This window comes from Phyllostomus discolor, chromosome 11, assembly GCF_004126475.2.
Source record: "Phyllostomus discolor isolate MPI-MPIP mPhyDis1 chromosome 11, mPhyDis1.pri.v3, whole genome shotgun sequence".
Classification (NCBI taxonomy): Eukaryota; Metazoa; Chordata; class Mammalia; order Chiroptera; family Phyllostomidae; genus Phyllostomus; species Phyllostomus discolor.
Window position 1 is genome coordinate 72,624,940 of NC_040913.2, and position 20,122 is coordinate 72,645,061.

The 20,122-nt window shown below is 38.7% G+C and overlaps 1 protein-coding gene across 11 annotated transcripts in view; it reads left to right on the top strand.

The window, feature by feature from the left end:
- NSD3 (nuclear receptor binding SET domain protein 3) overlaps positions 1-20,122 on the top strand; it is a 108,258-nt gene that overhangs the window by 34,607 nt on the left and 53,529 nt on the right. For all 11 annotated transcript variants that reach the window (XM_028526861.2, XM_036011589.1, XM_028526859.2 and 8 more), the window contains 3 exons: positions 9,217-9,288; positions 9,958-10,120; positions 19,829-19,983. In XM_028526861.2, coding sequence (XP_028382662.1) covers positions 9,217-9,288; positions 9,958-10,120; positions 19,829-19,983 — 390 coding nt within the window. The remainder of the gene's footprint in view (positions 1-9,216; positions 9,289-9,957; positions 10,121-19,828; positions 19,984-20,122) is intronic.

Sequence of the window (20,122 nt, forward strand, 5' to 3'; positions counted from 1 at the left end):
CCTACTGTTTATGCTACTTATTCTCCGTACCTTTTCCCCCTCTCTCCTCCTCCCACTCCCCTGTTGATAACCCTCCATGTGTTCTCCATTTCTGTGGTTCTGTTCCTGTTCTAGTTGTTTGCCTAGTTTGCTTTTGTTTTAGGTGTGGTTGTTAATAATTGTGATTTTTCTGTCATTGTACTATACATGTTTTTTATCTTTTTCTTAGCTAAGTCCCTTTAACATTTTATATAATAAGGGCTTGGTGATGATGAACTCCTTTAACTTGACCTTATCTGAGAAGCACTTTATCTGCCCTTCCATTCTAAATGAAAGCTTTGCTGGATAGAGCAATCTGGGATGTAGGTCCTTGCCTCTCATGACTTGGAATACTTCTTTCCAGCCCCTTCTTGCCTGCAAGGTCTCTTTTGAGAAATCAGCTGACAGTCTGATGGGAACTCCTTTGTAGGTGACTGTCCCCTTATCTCTTGCTGCTTCTAGGATTCTCTCCTTCATTTTTACCTTGGCTAGTGTAATTATGATGTGCCTTGGTGTGTTCCTCCTTGGGTCCAACTTCTTTGGGACTCTCTGAGCTTCCTGGACTTCTTGGAAGTCTATTTCTTTTGCCATAATGGGGAAGTTCTCCCTTATTATTTGTTAAGATAAGTTTTCCACTTGTTGCTCTTCCTCTTCTCCTTTTGGTACCTCTGTAATTCGGATGTTGGAACATTTAAAGATGTCCTGGAGGTTCCTAAGACTTTCCTCATTTTTTTTAATTCATATTTCTTCATTCTTTTCTGACTGTATGCTTCTTTCTTCCTTCTGGTCCACTCCATTGATGTGAGACCCAGCTTTTATTCCATCACTATTGGTTCCCTGTGCATTTTTCTTCATTTCACTTATTGTAGCCTTCATTTTTTCATCTAATTTGTGACCAAAATCAACCAAATCTGTGAGCATCCTGATCACCAGTGTTTTGAACTGTGCTTCTGATAGATTGGCTATCTCTCGGTCACTTAAAAGTACTGGATCTGGGGCTTTCATTTGTTCTTCTGTTTGAGCCATCTCCCTCCCCCCCCCCCCACCCTCTCTCTGGTCTGGTCAAGCCTATTATGTATGAGGGGCGGAGCCTTGGGTGTTCACCAGGGTAGGGCAACCCAGCCTCTGGGTTGTGATGCTGTATGTGGGGATGGGGACGGGGTCCAAGAGAGAACAATGGCGCTTGCTCTGTTGTCTGCTGATTTCAGTCCCTTCTGCAGTTTCCCCCAAGCAAACTGGGCCCTTCTGGTACCAATTCCTATGTGAGTGGGCTTGTACACCCCATGGGTCTTTCCAACGACCTCTCCTGTGAGGCTGGGAGTCTCACCCTGCACGTCAACCCTCACAGGTGTTTTCAATCAGTGCCCCAAGGCTCTATTTACCTGCGCTGGGATTCTGGGTTGCGCGCAGTGTTTTGCTTCACTATTGCCGCCTCACTGGGTCTACCGGTTGCCACCCCTCAGCCAGGATTTGCCAGCCACTGCTTGCTCGCCCAGGATCTGCCTGCTGAGGTGTTACGCACCCAGTCCCAATGCACTTTGTGCAGCGAGACCCCTCTCCGCCCGGCTGCCCGACTCCGCCCCTCCTACCGGTCTGGATGAACATTTCTATTTTAACTCCTTGGTTGTCTGACTTCAATACAGTTCAATTTTCTGTCAGTTCTGGTTGTTACTCTGTTTCTAAATTGTTGTTGTCCCTATCTTGGTTGTGCAAGGAGGCACAGTATGTCTACCTACACCTCCATCTTGGCCAGAAGTCTCCCCTTCCTAAAAAGTTGTACTTTATTCTGACAACAGAACTTTAAAGCTAGAGCTCCCAAGGCTTTTGCATGTTGTTAGTGCCATGCTTTTTGCAGAGCTGTACAGATGGCTAGTGACATGTACAAATCAATGTTTTGTAAGCTTAGATTTTTTTTAAATGGCATTTCCTTAACTAGAACAGTATCTGTTTTGCTTCCTTCAGGATAGTTGTGTGTGTGTGTTTTTAATGTTTAGGTTTTTTGACACCTTTGTGCTTTCTGGTTGTCACTAGGGGTCCAAGCCCTTGGTGGTTAGCATTACAAAGGACTCAGAAGTGGACATGAAGCCCGACTAAAGAGTGCTGACAGCACTGGACAGTTCTCCACTCCAGTACCTTAGGGAAATGAGAACTGTGTGCCTGGAGAGAAAGTTTGGAATGTTTGTCCTTAAGCTGTCCTTAAGCTGATTTATGTGTATGTTCATAGGTTCTTTTAGAGCAAACAAAATCTCACTGAAAGATTTCACTTTTTCTTAGTATTTGTTTTACAAGTATTTGCTCCCAATGCTGAGCTGTTTGGCCTCCTAAAAAGTGGCTGTTCTTTGGAACAGCCTAAGTGTATCTTCTCAACAATGAAAATGTGTCTGAACACCTAGGCAGCAGGAGACCTGAGATCACTACTGAAATTATGTATTTTTTAAAGTTGCTTTAGCCATGTTTCTTCCCCCCAAATTAGAAACATGTGGAAGTATTTCTGCATTTCCTCCTCCTTGGCAGGTGTAATGCCTCAGGCATGTGAGTGAAGGCCCTGTTCAAACATTGGTCTTCCACCAGCACTTCTGGGCTTATCCACTAAGGCTAGCCTCGTTAACTCTTAGCTTGCCATTTTCACTTATAAAAAGCTATATAGCTGGTTCATTCCCAATAGCACTAAGTTAGAGGTTATATTTGGTTCTCTAGCTAGAACCTGTTCACATGCAAAATGTTCTTTTGTACACATGTTTTAGTTTTTAAGATTATAAACTTAAGCAGTTATTCAAAAAGTGAAAAAAATGGAGAATTTATTTTGCCCTTAAATTTTTCTTTTCGCATTAAATGTTGACATAAGTTTTTGGTTCTTTTAGAAAATATGATTTTGCTTAATGTTTTCAAAATTATTAAGGGTTTGGAATTCTGCCAGATTTACTGCATATTATTCATACCAATAAATCGCTTGGGTTTAAGTAAAAGTACTAGACTAAATTTTTTATAGAGGAGTATTTAGGATAATGTAATTTTATTTCAGCTGGTCTCTTAACATTTTTTTTCCCCTACTTAAGAAACTTCCTGTGATTTTTGCCCTGGCTGGGTTGCTCAGTCAGTTGCTCAGGCTCAGTCAGCCTTGTCCCTGTATGCCAAAAGGTTGAGATTTGGATTCCTGGTCAGGGTACATGCACCTAGGTTTCAAGTTCGATGCCCAGTGGGGGCGAGTGTGGGAGGCAACTGATGAGTGTTTCTCTGTCACAGTGATGTTGCCCTCTCTCTTTCCTCTCTCCCTCTCCTCCCTTCCTCTTTCTAAAATCAATAAACATACCCTTTGTGCAGATTTTTTTTTAAAGAAACTTCCTGTGATCCTTTCCTGGAAGATAGGTCTTTCCATGTGGAATCAACTAAAATGTTAAAAAGTACTATATAAATATAAAGTTATAAATTTAAAATTAAGATGACTTAAACATTAAGGAGAACTAACTCATTGAGATGGTTTTCTCTGATGTTTTCTCTTCCTAAAGCAACATTATTAGTACCCCCAAAATTATTTTTTTATGTCCTCACTTGATTTTAATCCCTTTTCCCAAAAAGTTATTTTCTTTTATGTCCTCACTTGATTTTAATCTCTTTTAAGTTTATCTATCCTTTGAACAACTAAAGGAAAATGGATTTTGTACACAGAAATATTTAACCTGTTTGCATTTTCTGACTCCTTATTTTTCTTGAACATTTGATTTCTGTCGACCATTTTGCCTTAAAAACTTTTTTCACTTTTTTAGTATATTTTATTGATTATGCTATTACAGTTGTCCCATTTTTATCCTCCCCTTTCTCCCCCTTTGTCCTGCACCCTCCTCATTCTACCATTCCCCCCTCATTAGTTCATGTCCATGGGCTGTACATATAAGTTCTTTGGCTTCTCCATTTCTTATGCTTAACCTCCCTGTCTATTTTGTGCCTACCAGTTATGCTTCTTATTTCCTGTACCTTTTCCACCATTCTCCCCCTCCCCGCTGATAATCCTCCATGTGCTTTCCATTTCTGTGATTCTGTTCCTGTTCTAGTTGTTGCCTTAGTTTGTTTGTGGTTTTATATTTTTAGGTTTAGTTGCTAATAGTTGTGAGTTTGTTGTCATTTGCTGTTCACAGTTTTGACCTCCTTTTTCTTAGATAAGTTCCTTTAACATTTTCTATAATAAGGGCTTGGTGATGATGAACTCCTTTAACTTGACCTTATCTGGGAAGCACTTTATCTACCCTTCCATTCTAAATGATAGCTTTGCTAGATAGAGGTCCTTGGATGTAGGTTCTTGCCTTTCGTGATTTGGAATACTTCTTTCCAGCCCCTTCTTGCCTGTAAGGTTTCTTTTGAGAAATCAGCTGATAGTCTTATGGGAACTCCTTTGTAGGTAACTGTCTCCTTTTCTTTTGCAACTTTTAAAATTCTCTCCTTATCTTTCATCTTGGGTAATTTAATTATGATGTGTCTTGGTGTATTCCTTCTTGGATCCAAGTTCTTTGGGACTCTCTGGGCTTCCTGGACTTCCTGGAAATCTGTTATCGTTGCCAGATTGGGGGAGTTCTCCTTCATTATGTTTTCAAATAAGTTTTCAATTCCTTGCTCTTCCTTTTCTCCTTCTGGAGATAATTCAGATGTTGGAACATTTAAAGTTTTGCTGGAGGTTCCTAAGCTCCTCTCCTCATTTTTTTTGAATTCTTGTTTCTTCATTCTGTTGTGGTTGAATGTTTATTTCTTCCTCCTTCCAAATCATTGACTTGAGTCTGTTTCCTTCCCTTCGCTGTTGGTTCCCTGTATATTTTTCTTTATTTTACTTTGTATAGCCTTCACTGCTTACTTTATTTTGCATCGATATTGTCATTTCTGTGAGCACCCTGATTACCAGTGTTTTGAACTCTGTATCTGATAGGTTGGCTATCTCTTCGTTGCTTAGTTGTGTTTCTGGAGCTTTGATCTGTTTTCATTTGGACCATAATTCTTTGTCTCAGTGCACCTGTTACATTATGAGGGGCAGAGCCTTAGGTATTTGCCAGGGCAGGGCAACCCACGTTACTTTGCTGCGGGGCTGTATATATGGGGGAGTGGTCTGAGGGGGAACAGTGCCACTTGTTTGGCTCTGCCCCTCTTTCAGTACTTCCACTGCTGCCCACATCAAATTGAGCCTTTCTAGTACTGATTCCCAGGTGCGTGGGCTTGCGTACACTCTAGGACTCCATGGACCCCTCCAACTAACTCTCCTGAGAGACTGGCAGTTTCTCTCACTGCTGCAACCCCCATAGGTTTTTTCAGTGAGAGGTTTTGAGGCTCTTTCCCTCCTGCTGGAACCCTGGCTTGTGCAATCAGTCTCACTCTCCAGTTGTTCCTCCCAGCTTCTCCACATGCAAATGTGGGACTGCTGGGTCCTCCAGCTGCTGCTTTGCTGGGCATCCTCTACACCCCTCCTACTGGTCTGGGTGAATATTTCATCTTTAACTCCTTGGTTGTTGGACTTTTGTACAGTTTGATTTTCTGGCAGTTTTGATTGTTTTTTTGTTTTTAAATTGGTGGTTGTCCTTGTTTTGGTTGTGGGAGGAAGTGAAGCGTATCTACCTACGCCTCCATCTGGGCCGGAAGCCTCTTTCCTTTTTAATGGGTGTTTGTGATACTATGCTATTTCTTGGTTTATCCTCTTAATGTTTCTTTGGAGCTCTTCAGAGATCTCTAAATGCCTCCTAGATAATTTTATTTTTGCTCACACATCAGCACATTTTACAGTGTATATTTCCTTTCTTTTCTTGCAGCATCCTTATTTAACTTCTTTTTTCTTCTGTTAGTTATGTAGTCTTAAAAGCCAGAATAAATCTTCTTGGATCTCTTTCTCACTCTTGACATTTGTTTCCTTTTAAAATGATTGTAAAAAAAAATTCAGTTCTAGGAAAGTGATTTTAACAGTGTTTCAAGCCAGCCTGAAGAAAATGCAAGCAATTTGGAACAAAACAAAAATTCAAAAAGTGATAAGACGTTTGATTAATTAAAAAGTTTTAAAGAAAATTCTGTCTTTATTTTAGGAAGGGAAAAAAGTTAATGGGGTTCAGACCAGTTCTTACAGTAGTAGGATTCTGTTGTTTGGCAAAGATTAGTTACTCCTTATTTGTCTGGCCTCAAAAAGAGTTATAGAGATTCCTTACACCCAGACCTGAGGATTGAATGTGCAGAAGATGACTCAGTTTATTGGCTACATATATGCCTCCTCAAGTGGCCCTGTCTTCCTGCTGTAGCTTAAGAATGTGAAGCTGAGGTGAAGGCCTAAGCAGTATCCGTAGACTGAAATGAAGCTCCCTAATGGGTCTATGCAAATGTGAATAGTATTCTAAACTGCTTTATTACACTAATGATCAGGGGGGAAATTTTTTTTCTTCGGAGCATAGATGTTGTTTTCCTCAGTGAGTGTGTCCTATTAGATTAGATGTTTATGGTACCACCAACAGATGCATCTGACAGCTAATTTTGTGCCCATCAGTAAGTTGCTAGTACCTTCTTTCACCTGGGCCATTTCCAGTATTTTCATTAACCTTCTATTAAACATTCTGCTTTCTCTCATGTTGCCTTCCAACATATTCTCCACATAATTGCTAACATGATATTCTAAAAACAAATGGTCATGTTCATGTTACTTCTCTACGTGATCCTCTTCAGTGGTTTTTCATAGCACTTGAGAGAAAATGCTTGAACTTGTCTTTCAAGGCCCTCGTGAGATAACCTGCCTCTCTACTGTCATCTCGTGACCTCTCCTCTTCGGGGACGATAAGTTAGTTGTATTAGCCTTCCTGAAATCCCTACCTTTTTTTTTTTTTTTTTTAACTTCCGGGATCTCACACATGCTACTTCTTTTTGAAATGTTCTTCTGCCCGCTTTCTCCTAGACTGACTCCTCCTTCTTTGATTTTCAGATTATAATTTACTTTCTCAGAGAGGCCTTTCCTGAGCTTTGTATCTAAAGATATAACACCCACACCAACTCCCCAGTAACCCCCCTACACCCACACATTACTTTTTCTCTATACATATACATTTATTAGTATGTGTTTGTGTGTCTTTAATGTCTGCCTATCCTACCCAACTGTACAGTTCTTTGAGGTCAAGGATCACATCTGTGTGTTTCACTATTGTATACCCAACTTCTAGAACAGAGCCTGGAAGGCTGCAGGCACTATTGAATGAATGATTGATACTTGGGGTTTGGGATATAATACTAGTCTGGCTTATCATTTCCTAATAGAAACCTTTTTACAATTTTCCTTTTTTAAAAAAGATTTTATTTATATGTTTATTTACTTTGTAATCTTTTTTATTGTTGTTCAATTACAGTTGTCCCCATTTTCCCCCATGGCTCTCCCCTGCCCCGCTCTGTCCCCGCTCTCCCGATTTTATGTATTTATTTTTAGAGAGAGGGGAAGGGAGGGAAAAAGAGAGGGAAAGAAATATCAATGTGCAAGTGACATCCATCAGTTGCCTCTCACACATCCCCCAACTGGGGACCTGGTTCAAGTCCCAGGCATGTGCCCTGACTGGGACTTGAACCAGCGACCTTTTGCTTTACAGGCTTATTCTCAATCCACTGAGTGACACCAGCCAGGGCTACAATTTCTTGTATTTAATAAAATTTTGTTTTTACAATAATGTTTTAAATGTCTTTAATTAAGTGAATGAGAGTTTTAAGTAGCTTCTAAAATTAACCATTTTTTTAGTGGAGTTGAGACCTAATTTGATGGATATATCCTCTTTCTAAGCCATCTGAATTAAATTTTGTTCTTTGACAAGCGAGAAAAAAAATTTTAAATCTTTTAGATTACAAAAGTAACTTACTTTTTACAGAACATACAAATGATATAAAAGTATAGCTCTTCCCTCATTGTTTTCCTAATCTTGTTTCCCAAAGATAACTACTGTTACCAATTTGGTATACAATGTATCAGGTAAAAAGTACAAAGATGTTGATAGACGTAGATTACTGACATGATACATTGCTGTAGTTTCCATCCCTCTGCTTAGATTTTATTTTTTATATTTCTGTAGGATAGGTTCTTAAAATATAAATAATAGATTGAAGATTGTACATATTTTGAATTTTGATAGATACTTCCAAATGGCTTGCCCAAAGGGTTGTAGAAATTAACTTTTAAATAACAAATTTGCAAGGTTTATGATTAGAAAAGTAACATAATGTTTATTATAAATTACTTGACAAACACAGAAAAGCACACCAAAAAATAACTTATTCCACCCTGACCTGCATGGCTCAGTTGTTTGGGCATCATCCCTCAAAGCAGTGGGTCACCGGTTGATCTCTGGTCAGGGCACATGCCTAGGCCGTGGGTTCAGTTCTCAGTCTGGGTGTGTACAAGCAACTGATCAGTGTTTCTCTCTCACATCGATGTTTCTCTCCCTGTCTTTCTCCCTCCCTTCCCCTCTCTCTAAAAGTGAATGAGAGCTCTAAAAACAAAACCAAAAACCTCGGTGCATCACATGGTAGTATTCTGCTAGTCTTTTTTTCTGTGCACATAAAAAAAAAACTATTTTCCCAAGATTGGACTCATACTATACACACTGCTTTGCAATTTGCTATTTTTAAGTAACAATATATTATTTTCTCATGTCATTAAATTTTTTGTATTTTTACTGTCTAGTTATACTGTAATTTAATAAATTCTACATTTCGAACATCTAGACTTTTTAACACTTGCTCTTACAGTTAGCACTGGTGTGCATATCTTTGTACATGTGTACTGAAAAAGCACTGAGAGGTATATGTTTTTAGAACTGAATTTGCTGGGTCAGACTCTGAAAATTTAAGACTTTTCATACATTTTGCCAAATTGCTCTCCAGAAGAACTCCAAGTTACATCCTACTAACAGTCTCAACGTGCCCATTTTTCTGCACTCTGATAAGTTTTAGTGAAACCAAACTCAACAAATTAAGAAATTAAGTTTCAAAAGTAATGAAATAAGAAATGGGAGCTAGAGGTATGGTGTAGAGGGCTGTTGAGACACAGCATTAAGTACTGCATACGCTGTATTCTTACTCCTTATATTATCCAGTTAACAGTAAGTGTCCTTTATTCTTTTCGCTATTTAGTTTTCTTTGATTCTTTCGGTGTATGTCACTGTTCTTTGGTTTGCCATTTTATATCCTTGTTACCTATACCTTTTCATCTAGAGACCAAATGAGAGGGTTGACCCTGTTTCCGAAAAGCCAAGAGAAGATCCAGCACTAAAAGAGGAAACCCTGGTGAGTTGCTTTGTTGAATGATCTCTGATCAAATATGGTGTAAGGAGGTGAAAACAGAATGTTGATGTGAACACATTTAACACACATTACAGTTTCCTACTTCTTTATTTCAGAAGTTATACTGAAATAAATCTTAGAACTGGTTTAAAAGGAAGATATTTTCAGTGAGTCCTTCTCCTTTTTAAAACTAGAACCACCTTTTAATAGATTATGTGAGCCCTGACCAGTGTGGCTCAGTTGGTTGGGCATGCAAAACAGAAGCTCGTCAGTTCTGTCCCACGTTAGGGCGTGGATGGGCCTGGGTCTGCTGTTGGGGCGTGTGCGAGAAGCAGCCGGTCCGTGTTTCCCTCTCACATCTGTGTTTCTCTCCCTCTCTTTCTTCCTCTCTTCCCCCGCTGTCTTAAACATTTTTTTAAATAGATTTTGTGAATTTTCAAGATACCTTATCAATAATTTCTCAATAGAAGCCATCAATTCTATTTTTAATATTTGGAATTGGGCTTATTATTTTTCTCCTCTCTTCTTCCCTTTTTCTAGTTATGCATAGTAGTTATCAGAGAAAAGTGTGATTAAAGATAAAGTTTACATGGATAGAATGTTAAATGTACTTTGTACATAGTTTCTTCAAAATTTCTCTGCTGATGAAGTTTCATGACCTTTTCCTTATAGGTTCAGCCGATACTACCTTCTGTTCCAACCACGGAAGTGTCTGCTGGTGTTAAGTTCCAGGTTGGCGATCTTGTTTGGTCTAAGGTGGGAACCTATCCTTGGTGGCCTTGTATGGTTTCAAGTGATCCACAGCTCGAGGTTCATACCAAAATTAACACAAGAGGTAAGAAAAGGTATAAATAAACATTAAGTAAAAGATGGGAAGAAAAAAGTGAATCTGAAATATTGTATATGAATATAAGAATATACATGACATATGAGGGGGGACCCAAAAAGAGGAATTTGTTAAAAGTTGTGTATTTATTCTTACATGTTTAAACTTCAGTCACCTTCGAAGTACTCATCATTTGATGTAATACACTTATCGAGACTTTTTTCCACTGTTCAAAACAGTTTTTGCTCTCATAGATTTTGATGCCTTTTAGTGCTTCTGCTGTTTTTTGTTTCACTTCTTCCACATCAGCAAAACTTTTTGCATCTGGGGAAACAAAAAAAGTAGCTCTGGGGCAAGATCGGATGAATAGGGAGGGTGGGGCATGGAGATCTTGCTGTTTTTGGTCAAAAACTGCTGAAGATTCAGCGAGGTATGGGCTAGTGCGCTTGTAAATCACCCATCATGAATGGGTAAATGCGTTGAGTCTTCAAAAGAAATTCACTGAAGCCGAACGCAGCCTCTCACAACGGCTCCCCACCTGAACACTGGTATGGAGGGGTTCCTAGAACACACACCTCGTGAGGGAAGCCTGTACTGCAAGTGGCCCGCCCTCAAGAAAATAATTCTGTTTTGGGGGGGTTCCCCCTCATATAATCTGACAAAATATGCATATTTATATTAGTTGTAATAACCAGTGAAATTATTTGAACAGCTTAACTAGCAGAGATCCACTACAACTGATGTAGTCTTTGTTTTTCCTTAAACACCCTGCTTTTGTTTTGTAATTTCTTTCACACTCCTTTGGTAAAAAGACCTTAATCTGACCTCTCATAGGAATTCCAAAAGAAAGCGGGTGGATAAGTAATAAGATGGATGTGCTTAATAAGCATTCGGGCCAAGTTATTTTGAACATTAATAATTTCTTCACTGACCCCTATGAGTATTTTTTTGCCAGACAAGTACCTTTTAGCTTTTCATACTGATAAATTTTGTGAGGTTTTTTTTTCCTCCACTCCTTTTCCTGGATTTGATCAAAACATGTAGATTAGATTCCTGAGATTCTGGCATTTAGAATGGACTTGCTTAGTAGCCAGCGGAAGGTTTGAGTTTGGAACTTATTTCTGCGTATTTGCTTTGAAAACTCATTCTTGTTACATGTTTGAGTTCCTTATTATCTGTGACAACTTTGCACTTTTCTCTCTCTCTCTCTCTCTAAACTTTGTATCTTGGTCCTTGTTCACTGTTGTGAGAAGAAAAAGTGTCTGCATAAGTGACAGGATCAGCCATATCTGTAACCTTGGTGCTAAACAGCCAGGAAAGTGCCCTGGTACAGGAGGTGATCATCTTGTCATCATAACGTGCTGATTAAAGGGCGGGGTAGCCGGCTAGGTGAGAGGTGCTCATAGTCCCAGCTGCTCAAGAGCCTGATGCAGGTGGATCACTTGAACCCAGGAGTTCTGGGCTGCAGTGCACTGTGCAGACAGACCCAGTGCCCACACCAAGTTCAGTACCGATGTGGTGACCCGGGAGTGCCGTAACGCCAGGTTACCTAAGGAAGGGCGACCCAGCTCAGGTCAGAAATGGGCGAGGTCCAAACTCCTGTGTTGATCAGTAGTGGGATCACACCTGTGAACAGCCACTGTGCTCCAGCCTGGGCCAAAATTGGGATACCCCCCCCCAACTGAGAAAAGTTAAATGTCTACTTCTCTACAAGGCACACTGTGTTAAACACTTCCCTTACATATTTTCTTAAAATTTTTAAGCATTTTATGTGTTTATTTTTAAAGAGAGAGGGAACGAGGGAGAAAGAAAGGGAGGGAAACATCACTGTGAGAGAGAAACATCAAATGGTTGCCTCTTGCATGCCCCCAACCAGGGACCTAACCCGCAACCCAAGCATGAGCCCTGACCAGAAACTGAGCCAGTGACCTTTCGGGCCATATGCTGGTGCTCAGTCCCCTGAGCCACACCAGCCAGACTACTCATATATTTTCTTATGCAGCCCTCTTAGCAACATTATGAGGTAGGTACTATTGTTATTCTTATGTTTCAGATAAGTAGAGTCTCAAATCTTATTGCATAACCTCCACTCTTAAGCACTGCTGTATATCAAAGGAGAAGAAATTGAGTTTACTTAGTCATTATTTACAGAGATTTGGGGGCAAGTCCTAGTTCCTTCATTTATATAATAGGGTGTTGGACTAGTAATCTCTGAAGGTTTAGAATCTGTGACTCTATGAATGGGGGAAAAAAAGGGACAAGGATTTCCCAAGAAGGCCAAATCTTCTTAAATAAAACAGTTCTATGTCTGTGTCTCCAGAGCATGCTCAGATCTTACATCATGTGAGGTTTGTGACTCTGCAGTTCTCTTAGAAAAGCCTCCTTTTGAGATTATATAAAGACCTTCACATTTAATTACTTTATTAAAACCTAATTTCACCTTTTCTTTTAATGGGAACCCATGAAAGTACAATTTATGTCTCTTCTGTATTTCAAAGGAAATCTTTAAATTTAGTTTTATGAATTAATCTAATCTGGTACCCCCTAGGCAATATCCAAGTGTAGGAAAACCGATTTTGTTTGTATTATTGAGGCAACCATAAACCTGAGACTTTAGATCTAAAAGAAAAATGTGTATTCTATTTCAAAATTTCTCTTTTTCTGCAGTAGTTTTTAAAATAACAGCTTTCTTGAGATATGATTTACATACTGTAAACCATTGTCTTAAAGTGTACAGTTCAGTGATTTGAGCACATTAACAGAGTTGTGTGGCCATCGCCACAGTCTAATTTTAGAACATTTTCATCAACCCATATCTCGTCACTTCCCCTCCTCCCCTTGTCCTGCAGCCCTAAGCACTTTCTGTCTTTATAGATTGGCCCTTTTTTGGACATTTTAGGTAAATGGAATCATATACTATGTGGCCTTTTGTGTCTGGGTTCTTTCACTTAGCATAATGTTTAGAAGTTTATCTGTACTGTAGCGTGTATCAGTACTTCATTTATTTTTATTGCAGTTCAGTTTTTTAAAAATATATTTTATTGATTATGCCATTACAGTTGTCCCATGTTTTTCTCCCCTTTATTCCCTTCCGCCCTGCACTTTCCCTTCCACCAGCATTCCCCCACCTTAGTTCATGTCCATGGGTTGTACATACAAGTTCTTTGGCTTCTCCATTCCTATACTATTCTTGACCTCCCCCTGTCTATTTTGTACCTACCATTTATGCTTCTTATTCCCTGTACCTTTCCCTTTATTCTTCCCCCTCCCCACTGACAACCCTCCATGTGATCTCTGTTTCTGTGATTCTGTCCCCGTTATTTGCTTAGTTTGCTTTTGTTTTTGTATTTTTAAGTTCAGTTGTTGATAGCTGTGAGTTTGTTGTCATTTTACTGTTCATAGTTTTGATCTTATTCTTTTTCTTAGATAAGTCCCTTAAACATTTCATATAATAAGGGCTTGGTGATGATGAACTCCTTTAACTCGACCTTATCTGGGAAGCACTTTATCTGCCCTTCCATTCTGAATGATAGCTTTGATGGATAGAGTGATCTTGGATGTAGGAGCTTGCCTTTCATGACTTGGAATACTTCTTTCCAGCCCTTTCTTGCCTACAAGGTTTCTATTGAGAAATCAGCTGATAGTCTTATGGGAACTCCTTTGTAGGTAACTCTCTCCTTTTCTCTTGCAGCTTTTAAGATTCTTTCCTTATCTTTCGTCTTGGGTAATTTAATTATGATGTGCCTTGTTGTGTTCCTCCTTGGGTCCAACTTCTTTGGGACTCTCTGAGCTTCCTGGAAGTCTGTTACTTTTACCAGATTGAGGAAGTTCTCCTTCATTATATTTTCAAATAAGTTTTCAATTTCTTGCTCTTCCTCTTCTCCTTCTGGCACCCCTATAATTTGGATGTTGGAACATTTAAAGTAGTCCCAGAGGTTCCTAAGCCTCTCTTCATTTTTTTGAATTCTTGTTTCTTTATTCTGTTGTTATTGAATGTTTATTTCTTCCTTTTGCTCCAAATTGTTGATTTGAGTCTCAGTTTCCTTTCCTTCAGTGTTGGTTCCCTGTATATTTTTCTTTATTTCACTTTGCACAGCATTTACTCTTTCCTCTATTTTGCAGCCATACTCAACCACTTCTATGAGCATCCTGATTACCAATTGAACTCTTCATCTGAGAGGTTGGCTATCTCTTCATTGCATAGTTCTGTTTTTGGAGCCTTGATCTGTTCTTTCATTTGGGCCATAATTCTTCGTCTTGGCGCACGTGTTACATTGTAAGGGGCGGAGCCTTAGGTGTTCGCCAGAGCAGGACAACCCAGTTGCTGCGTTGTGGTGCTATATGTAGGGGAGAGGTCAGAAAGGGAACAGTGCTGCTTGCTTGGCTCCTGGACAGCTTTCTGTCACTTCCCCCACTACCCACAAGCAAATTGGGCCCTTCTGGTGCTGATTCCCAAGTGGGTAGGTTTGTGTACGTTCTAGGACCCTGTGGGTCTGTCCAAGGGACTCTCCTGTGAGTTGGGGAGTTTTGCCTCCTCTATCCCCAGCCAGAGGTTTTGAGGCTTTATTTCCCAGTGCTGGAACCCTGGGTTGTGCAGTCTGTCCCACTCCCCAGTCATTCCTCCTAGTTTATCTGCACCAAATGTTGGACCACCCAGTCTGCCAGCCACTGCTTTGCCTGCCTGGTCTTCCAGCCACCGGCCTGCCGTGAGTCCTTTCCGCCCCAGCTTCCCATCTTCATCCCTCCTGCCAGTATGGATGAATGTTTCTTCTTTAACTCCTTGTTTGTCGAACTCCCATACAGTTAGATTTTCTGGCAGTTCTGGTAATTTTTTGTTTTTAAATTGGTTGTTATCCTTCTTTTGGTTGTGTGAGGAGGCAAAGTGTATCTACCTACACCTCCATCTTGGCGGGAAGTCTGCAGTGCAATTTTAAATGAAGTAGTTTTCTAACAGTTTTTCCGAAAATCGAAAACACAGCATAAGCTTGATTTTGTTGATTATGTGCCACACATGCTGCCTGTGAAGTGTTTGTGTTGCTTATTAGCTAAACTACTTTAAAACTTATCTTGATTACACATAGTAATTATTGGTTTCCATACTGTTATTAGATTCCTAACATTGGAAAATATAATTTTCACATATAAAATTTTACACATATAATTTTTTGAAAGAACATTTTGAAAGATGTTTGGATCAAATATCTATTTTAAGTTCTATTTCATTATTTAGGCCTCATTTTTAGTTTAAAAGTTACAAGTAAAATGCTTTTTCTGCTTAATACAAAAACATATATGGTCAAAAGTGACAAATGCTCATAGTTTCATCTTTGAGATTGTAAGTACTATTAAAAATTTGAGAGTAATTCTTTTTCTTTATATATTGTATAAGGGTAATTAATAGCTATGAAGGAAAACATTTTTACTGAAAGCTTTAAATGAGCTTTCAGTAAAAGCTTTTAATCCTAATATATCGTCTAAGTTTAAAACTGGGTGATTTTACCCAGTTTTACCCATTATATTAATTTTCTTATATAAAAATATTTCCTAAACATCTTTTTAGAAAGTCAGTCCATTATTCAGAGACAAGTGTGGCTATTTCTCAGTCTCTCAGGGCTTTGGGTTTGCACTCTCACCTTACGGTTTTCCAGCCAGCAGAAACAAAGTGCTAACAGAGAGGGGAACTATTTGATTTGTTCTGTCTATAGTAAGCGGTTCAATAGATGAAAAAATTGAAAATAAAATATTAAAATGAGAGTGTATTGTTTATTAGTTTTACTCTCCATCTTTTAACTGTCAAGGTCTTTGTGATTATCTGTTTGCTTCTGAATAAGTAATTCTGACTTTTGGAGACAGGTTGTGTCCTTTGTTGTTTCAACCCTGTTATCTACCATTCTATCCTCCCAACTCACCTGTTAGTTTAGGTTATATTTCTGTTTTTGTCCCTCAAAACCATTGGACTTTTGATAAACTTTCTTTGATTAATTATAATGGAATCTGTGCTTTGCTCATCCTTCTCAGATTAGAGGATATGGAAATCTGAGTTGTGTGGTGTGTGTTCTCTCTTACATGCTGTTTCTCACAAGAAATCAGAAATTTTAATCTGATTTCAAAATTTCTTACATAGTCTCATATTTAATTCAGGCATAATAGCCACAGTTTTTCTATTCAGGATCTGCTTTTTGCCTTTCTCTCCCTACCCAAATTATTGTGGATTCCCCATGAATACCAGTTCCTATGTTTCTTTATGGACCTGTGACTTTTTCCAGTCCACATGGACCAATACTTCTGTCAAATACAATAAAATTAACTATTAGAGAAAGATACAGAGTATAAGATCCTTGATTATGTGTCTAGATGTCCAAATTATCATAGGTTCTAGATACTCTTTTTTTTTAAGTCATAGAAGCCCTCTGTGTGTTCCTTTTTTAAAAATCCTTACCCAAGGATATGTTTGTTGATTTTAGAGAGAGAAGAAGGGGGGAGAGCGAGAAAGAGAGAGGAACAGAGATGTGAAAGTAGAACACTGAATGGTTGCCTTCTGTATAATGCCCCAGCCGAGGACCAAACCTGTAACCTGGGTCTCACAAGCTTTTGGTTTATGGGATGATGCTCCAATTGACTGGGCCACCAGCCAGGGCTGCTAGATGCTCACTCTTTTTTTTTTTTTTTCTTTATGACTTGTATTTATTTTTAGAGAGAGGGGAAGGTAGAGAGAAAGAGGGAGAGAAACATTGATGTACGGGTGAAACATCAATCGATTGCCTCCCACACACCCTAACCAGGGACCTGCCCCACAGCCCAGGCATGTGCCCTGACTGAGAATCCAACCAGGGACCCTTTTGTTTATAGGCCAGCACTCAGTCCACTGAGCCACACCAGCCAGGGCTAGGTGCTCATCTTAACTTCTCTGCTTATTTGTCACAGGCTGGCTTATTTTGGGAACCACACTCTCAGAGTATGATGAAAATTAACGGTTTTTTTCAAACAAAAAAGCTAATGAGAAGAATGGTATTGTTTTACATTTTTATAAACCTCTTTAATGCCTGACTTAAGTGAAGACACTAGATTTTCATATTTGTTTCTGTATTCAGTCTGTTAGGATCCGTTGTTTTGGTTGAAGTATATAAAGCTAATCTGGCATCACACAGATATGTATATGTAAATGGGGAAAGTACTTTAATAGCCTTTTCAGATAATTGTGTATATATTTATTTGTTTTTATACCAAAACTCAACTAGTGGTGGGTTAGTTGCAATGTGGAATCTGAAAACATATCAGTAAACTTTTTCTACTTTGTTACGTTAAAATCCATTGGTTCTGTCTTGTGCTTTGAATTGATGTTTTACTGTCCATATTTTTGAGACATCATACATACATTGAACATTTAAAAAATATTGGTTTATCAAGTCATATGCACCTTCCAAATATTGATACATTTCTTCACAGATAATTTTAAAAATCACAGTTAATATCACCACTTCATCATAAAATTATTTGGTTATTGGGAATTTATAAGACTAATATGGGCAGGTACTAATTTTCTGAAATTCTGTTTTTTAATTGAGAGATCAAATTTTATTATTGGCATAAACATTGTCAGTTGTTTTCCTCCAAGTGATAAACTTGCTGTGTTCATTTTTGAGGAAATATCTGCCAGATGCTCAAGTTCAAATAACCACAGTTTTCCCTTCACATAAAAAGTGTGTTCTCTGAAAAAGTGGGCAGTGCATCCCTTTTTGCAGCAACTCAATCATACAAGCACTGTTCCTCAAGATAGCTGTCACACTTCGTCCACAGAAGTGCTTTATGCGTACTTCCCATTTTGTCACACATAGTATTAAAAAGATAGGTACTCGGATAAGTGGCCTCTGGGACAACTACAAGTGTACTGACGTTCACGTCATGAGGTGCTGGGAGTAGAAGAAAGAGAGCAAGAAATTAAAACCTATTTGAAAAAATAATGTCAGAAAACTTCCTAACTTGTTGAAGGAAATGTACATACCAATCCAGGAAGCGCAGAGGCCTAAACAAGGTGAACCCAAAGGGGCCCACACCCAGACACACAATTAATTAAAATGCAAAAGGTTAAAGACAAAGAGGGCATCTTAAAAACAGCAAGAGAAAAGCAGTTAGTTACCTACAAGGGAGGAGCTCCTATAAGAATATCAGCTGATCTCTCAAAATAAACTTGCAGGCTAGAAAAGAGTGGCAAGAAATAATGAAAGTGGTAAAAAAAGCAAGGACCTACAACCAAGATTATTCTACCCAGCATAGCTATCACTTAGACTTGAAGGACAGATAAAGAGCTTCCCAGACAAGAAAAAGCTAAAGGAGTTCGTTACTACCAAATCAATATTATATGCAATGTTAAAGGGTCTTCATTAAGAAGAAGAGCAAAACTATGAACAATAAAATGGCAATAAATACATATCTATCAACAATTGAATCTAAAAAACTAAATGAAGAAGCAGAACAGAAACAGAATCATAGATACAGAGAACATTTTGGTGGTTGCCAGATGGGAGGAGGGGTAGAGGGAGTAAGTGAAAAGGCTGAAGGGATTAAGAAATACAAACTGCTTGTTACAGAACAGTTCTGGAGATGGCTGTAAAGTACAACATAGAGAATATAGAACGGGCATGGACGATGGTGTGGGAATTGCCTGAGGGAGTGGGGGGTTTGGATGGAGGGGGAAAAGGGGAAAAATTGGGACAACTGTAATATAAACAATAAAATATAATTTAAATTTTAAAAAATTTAAAAAGATAGGTGCTCAAGGTCTGAGATTTAGTAAAATTAATCATTGTTACTGCTTTATGAAGTGTATGTCATAAAACTGGCTTTTTTCTAATTGCCATTTTATGGCTGTGAGGAGTATACTCTAGTTTGGTCACTCATTCCCTATATTCATGCTATGATGCCAGCACTCTTACCTGCCATTGCTCTGGCAATATCAGGTGGAAATGTCAACATAGTGAAAAAGACAAAGAACCTCTTAGTATTAGTGTGACGATAGTTTAACTTCACAGAATCCCTGAAAGAGTTTCAGTGGCCTCTTTTATTTTAACCCCAGGCCTGTATACCATACTCACATATAGCTAGAAAAGCAATTTGATCAGTAGTTGGCTTTTTTTTAAAAGATTTTATTTACTTATTTTTAGAGAGGAGAAGGGAAGGAAAAAGGAAAGAAACACCAATGTGTGGTTGTATCTTGTGTGGGACCAGGGAACTGGGGACCTGGCCTGCAAGCCAGGAGTGTGTCCTGACAGGGAATCGAACCAGTGACCTTTTGGTTTGCAGGCCCATGCTCAATCCACTGAGCTACACCAGCCAGGGCAGCACTTGACTTTTGAAAGTACAAGAAAACATGTTACATTTTTGAAGGAAAAATTATTTATTTAACCCAGACTTGTTTGTAAAAAGTATTGAGGCAAGTAAAAATAGATTGTTCAAGCAAGGTAACAAATTTGAGAATTAGCAGATTTTATGATTTTCTTTCCTTAAAATTTGCTGTACTAATTTTAACCATTTGGGGTCATTTTTATAATAACTCTTAGTTGTGTAATTGGTAAATACTGGATTGTATCTTTGTGCAATCTAAAACACGCAAGTTTAAATAGAAGTAATACTAGGGAACCAGCTTAGGTTCATGTTTTTTGCAAAGTATATGTGCATTGCTTATGTTCTAAAATGGTTAATATGGATTCTTTCTTTCAGGTGCCCGGGAATATCACGTCCAATTTTTTAGCAACCAACCAGAGAGGGCATGGGTTCATGAAAAACGGGTACGAGAGTATAGAGGTCATAAACAGTATGAAGAATTACTGGCTGAGGCAACCAAACAAGCCAGCAATCACTCTGAGAAACAAAAGGTAACTGAAAGCATGTTAACATTATCGATCGAATATGTTTTTAAAGGACTTCATAATTTAGTAAAACTTTTTATACTTGAATTCAGACATTTATGGGTTTTTTTTTAAAGATTTTATTTACTTTTTTTAGAGAGAAGGG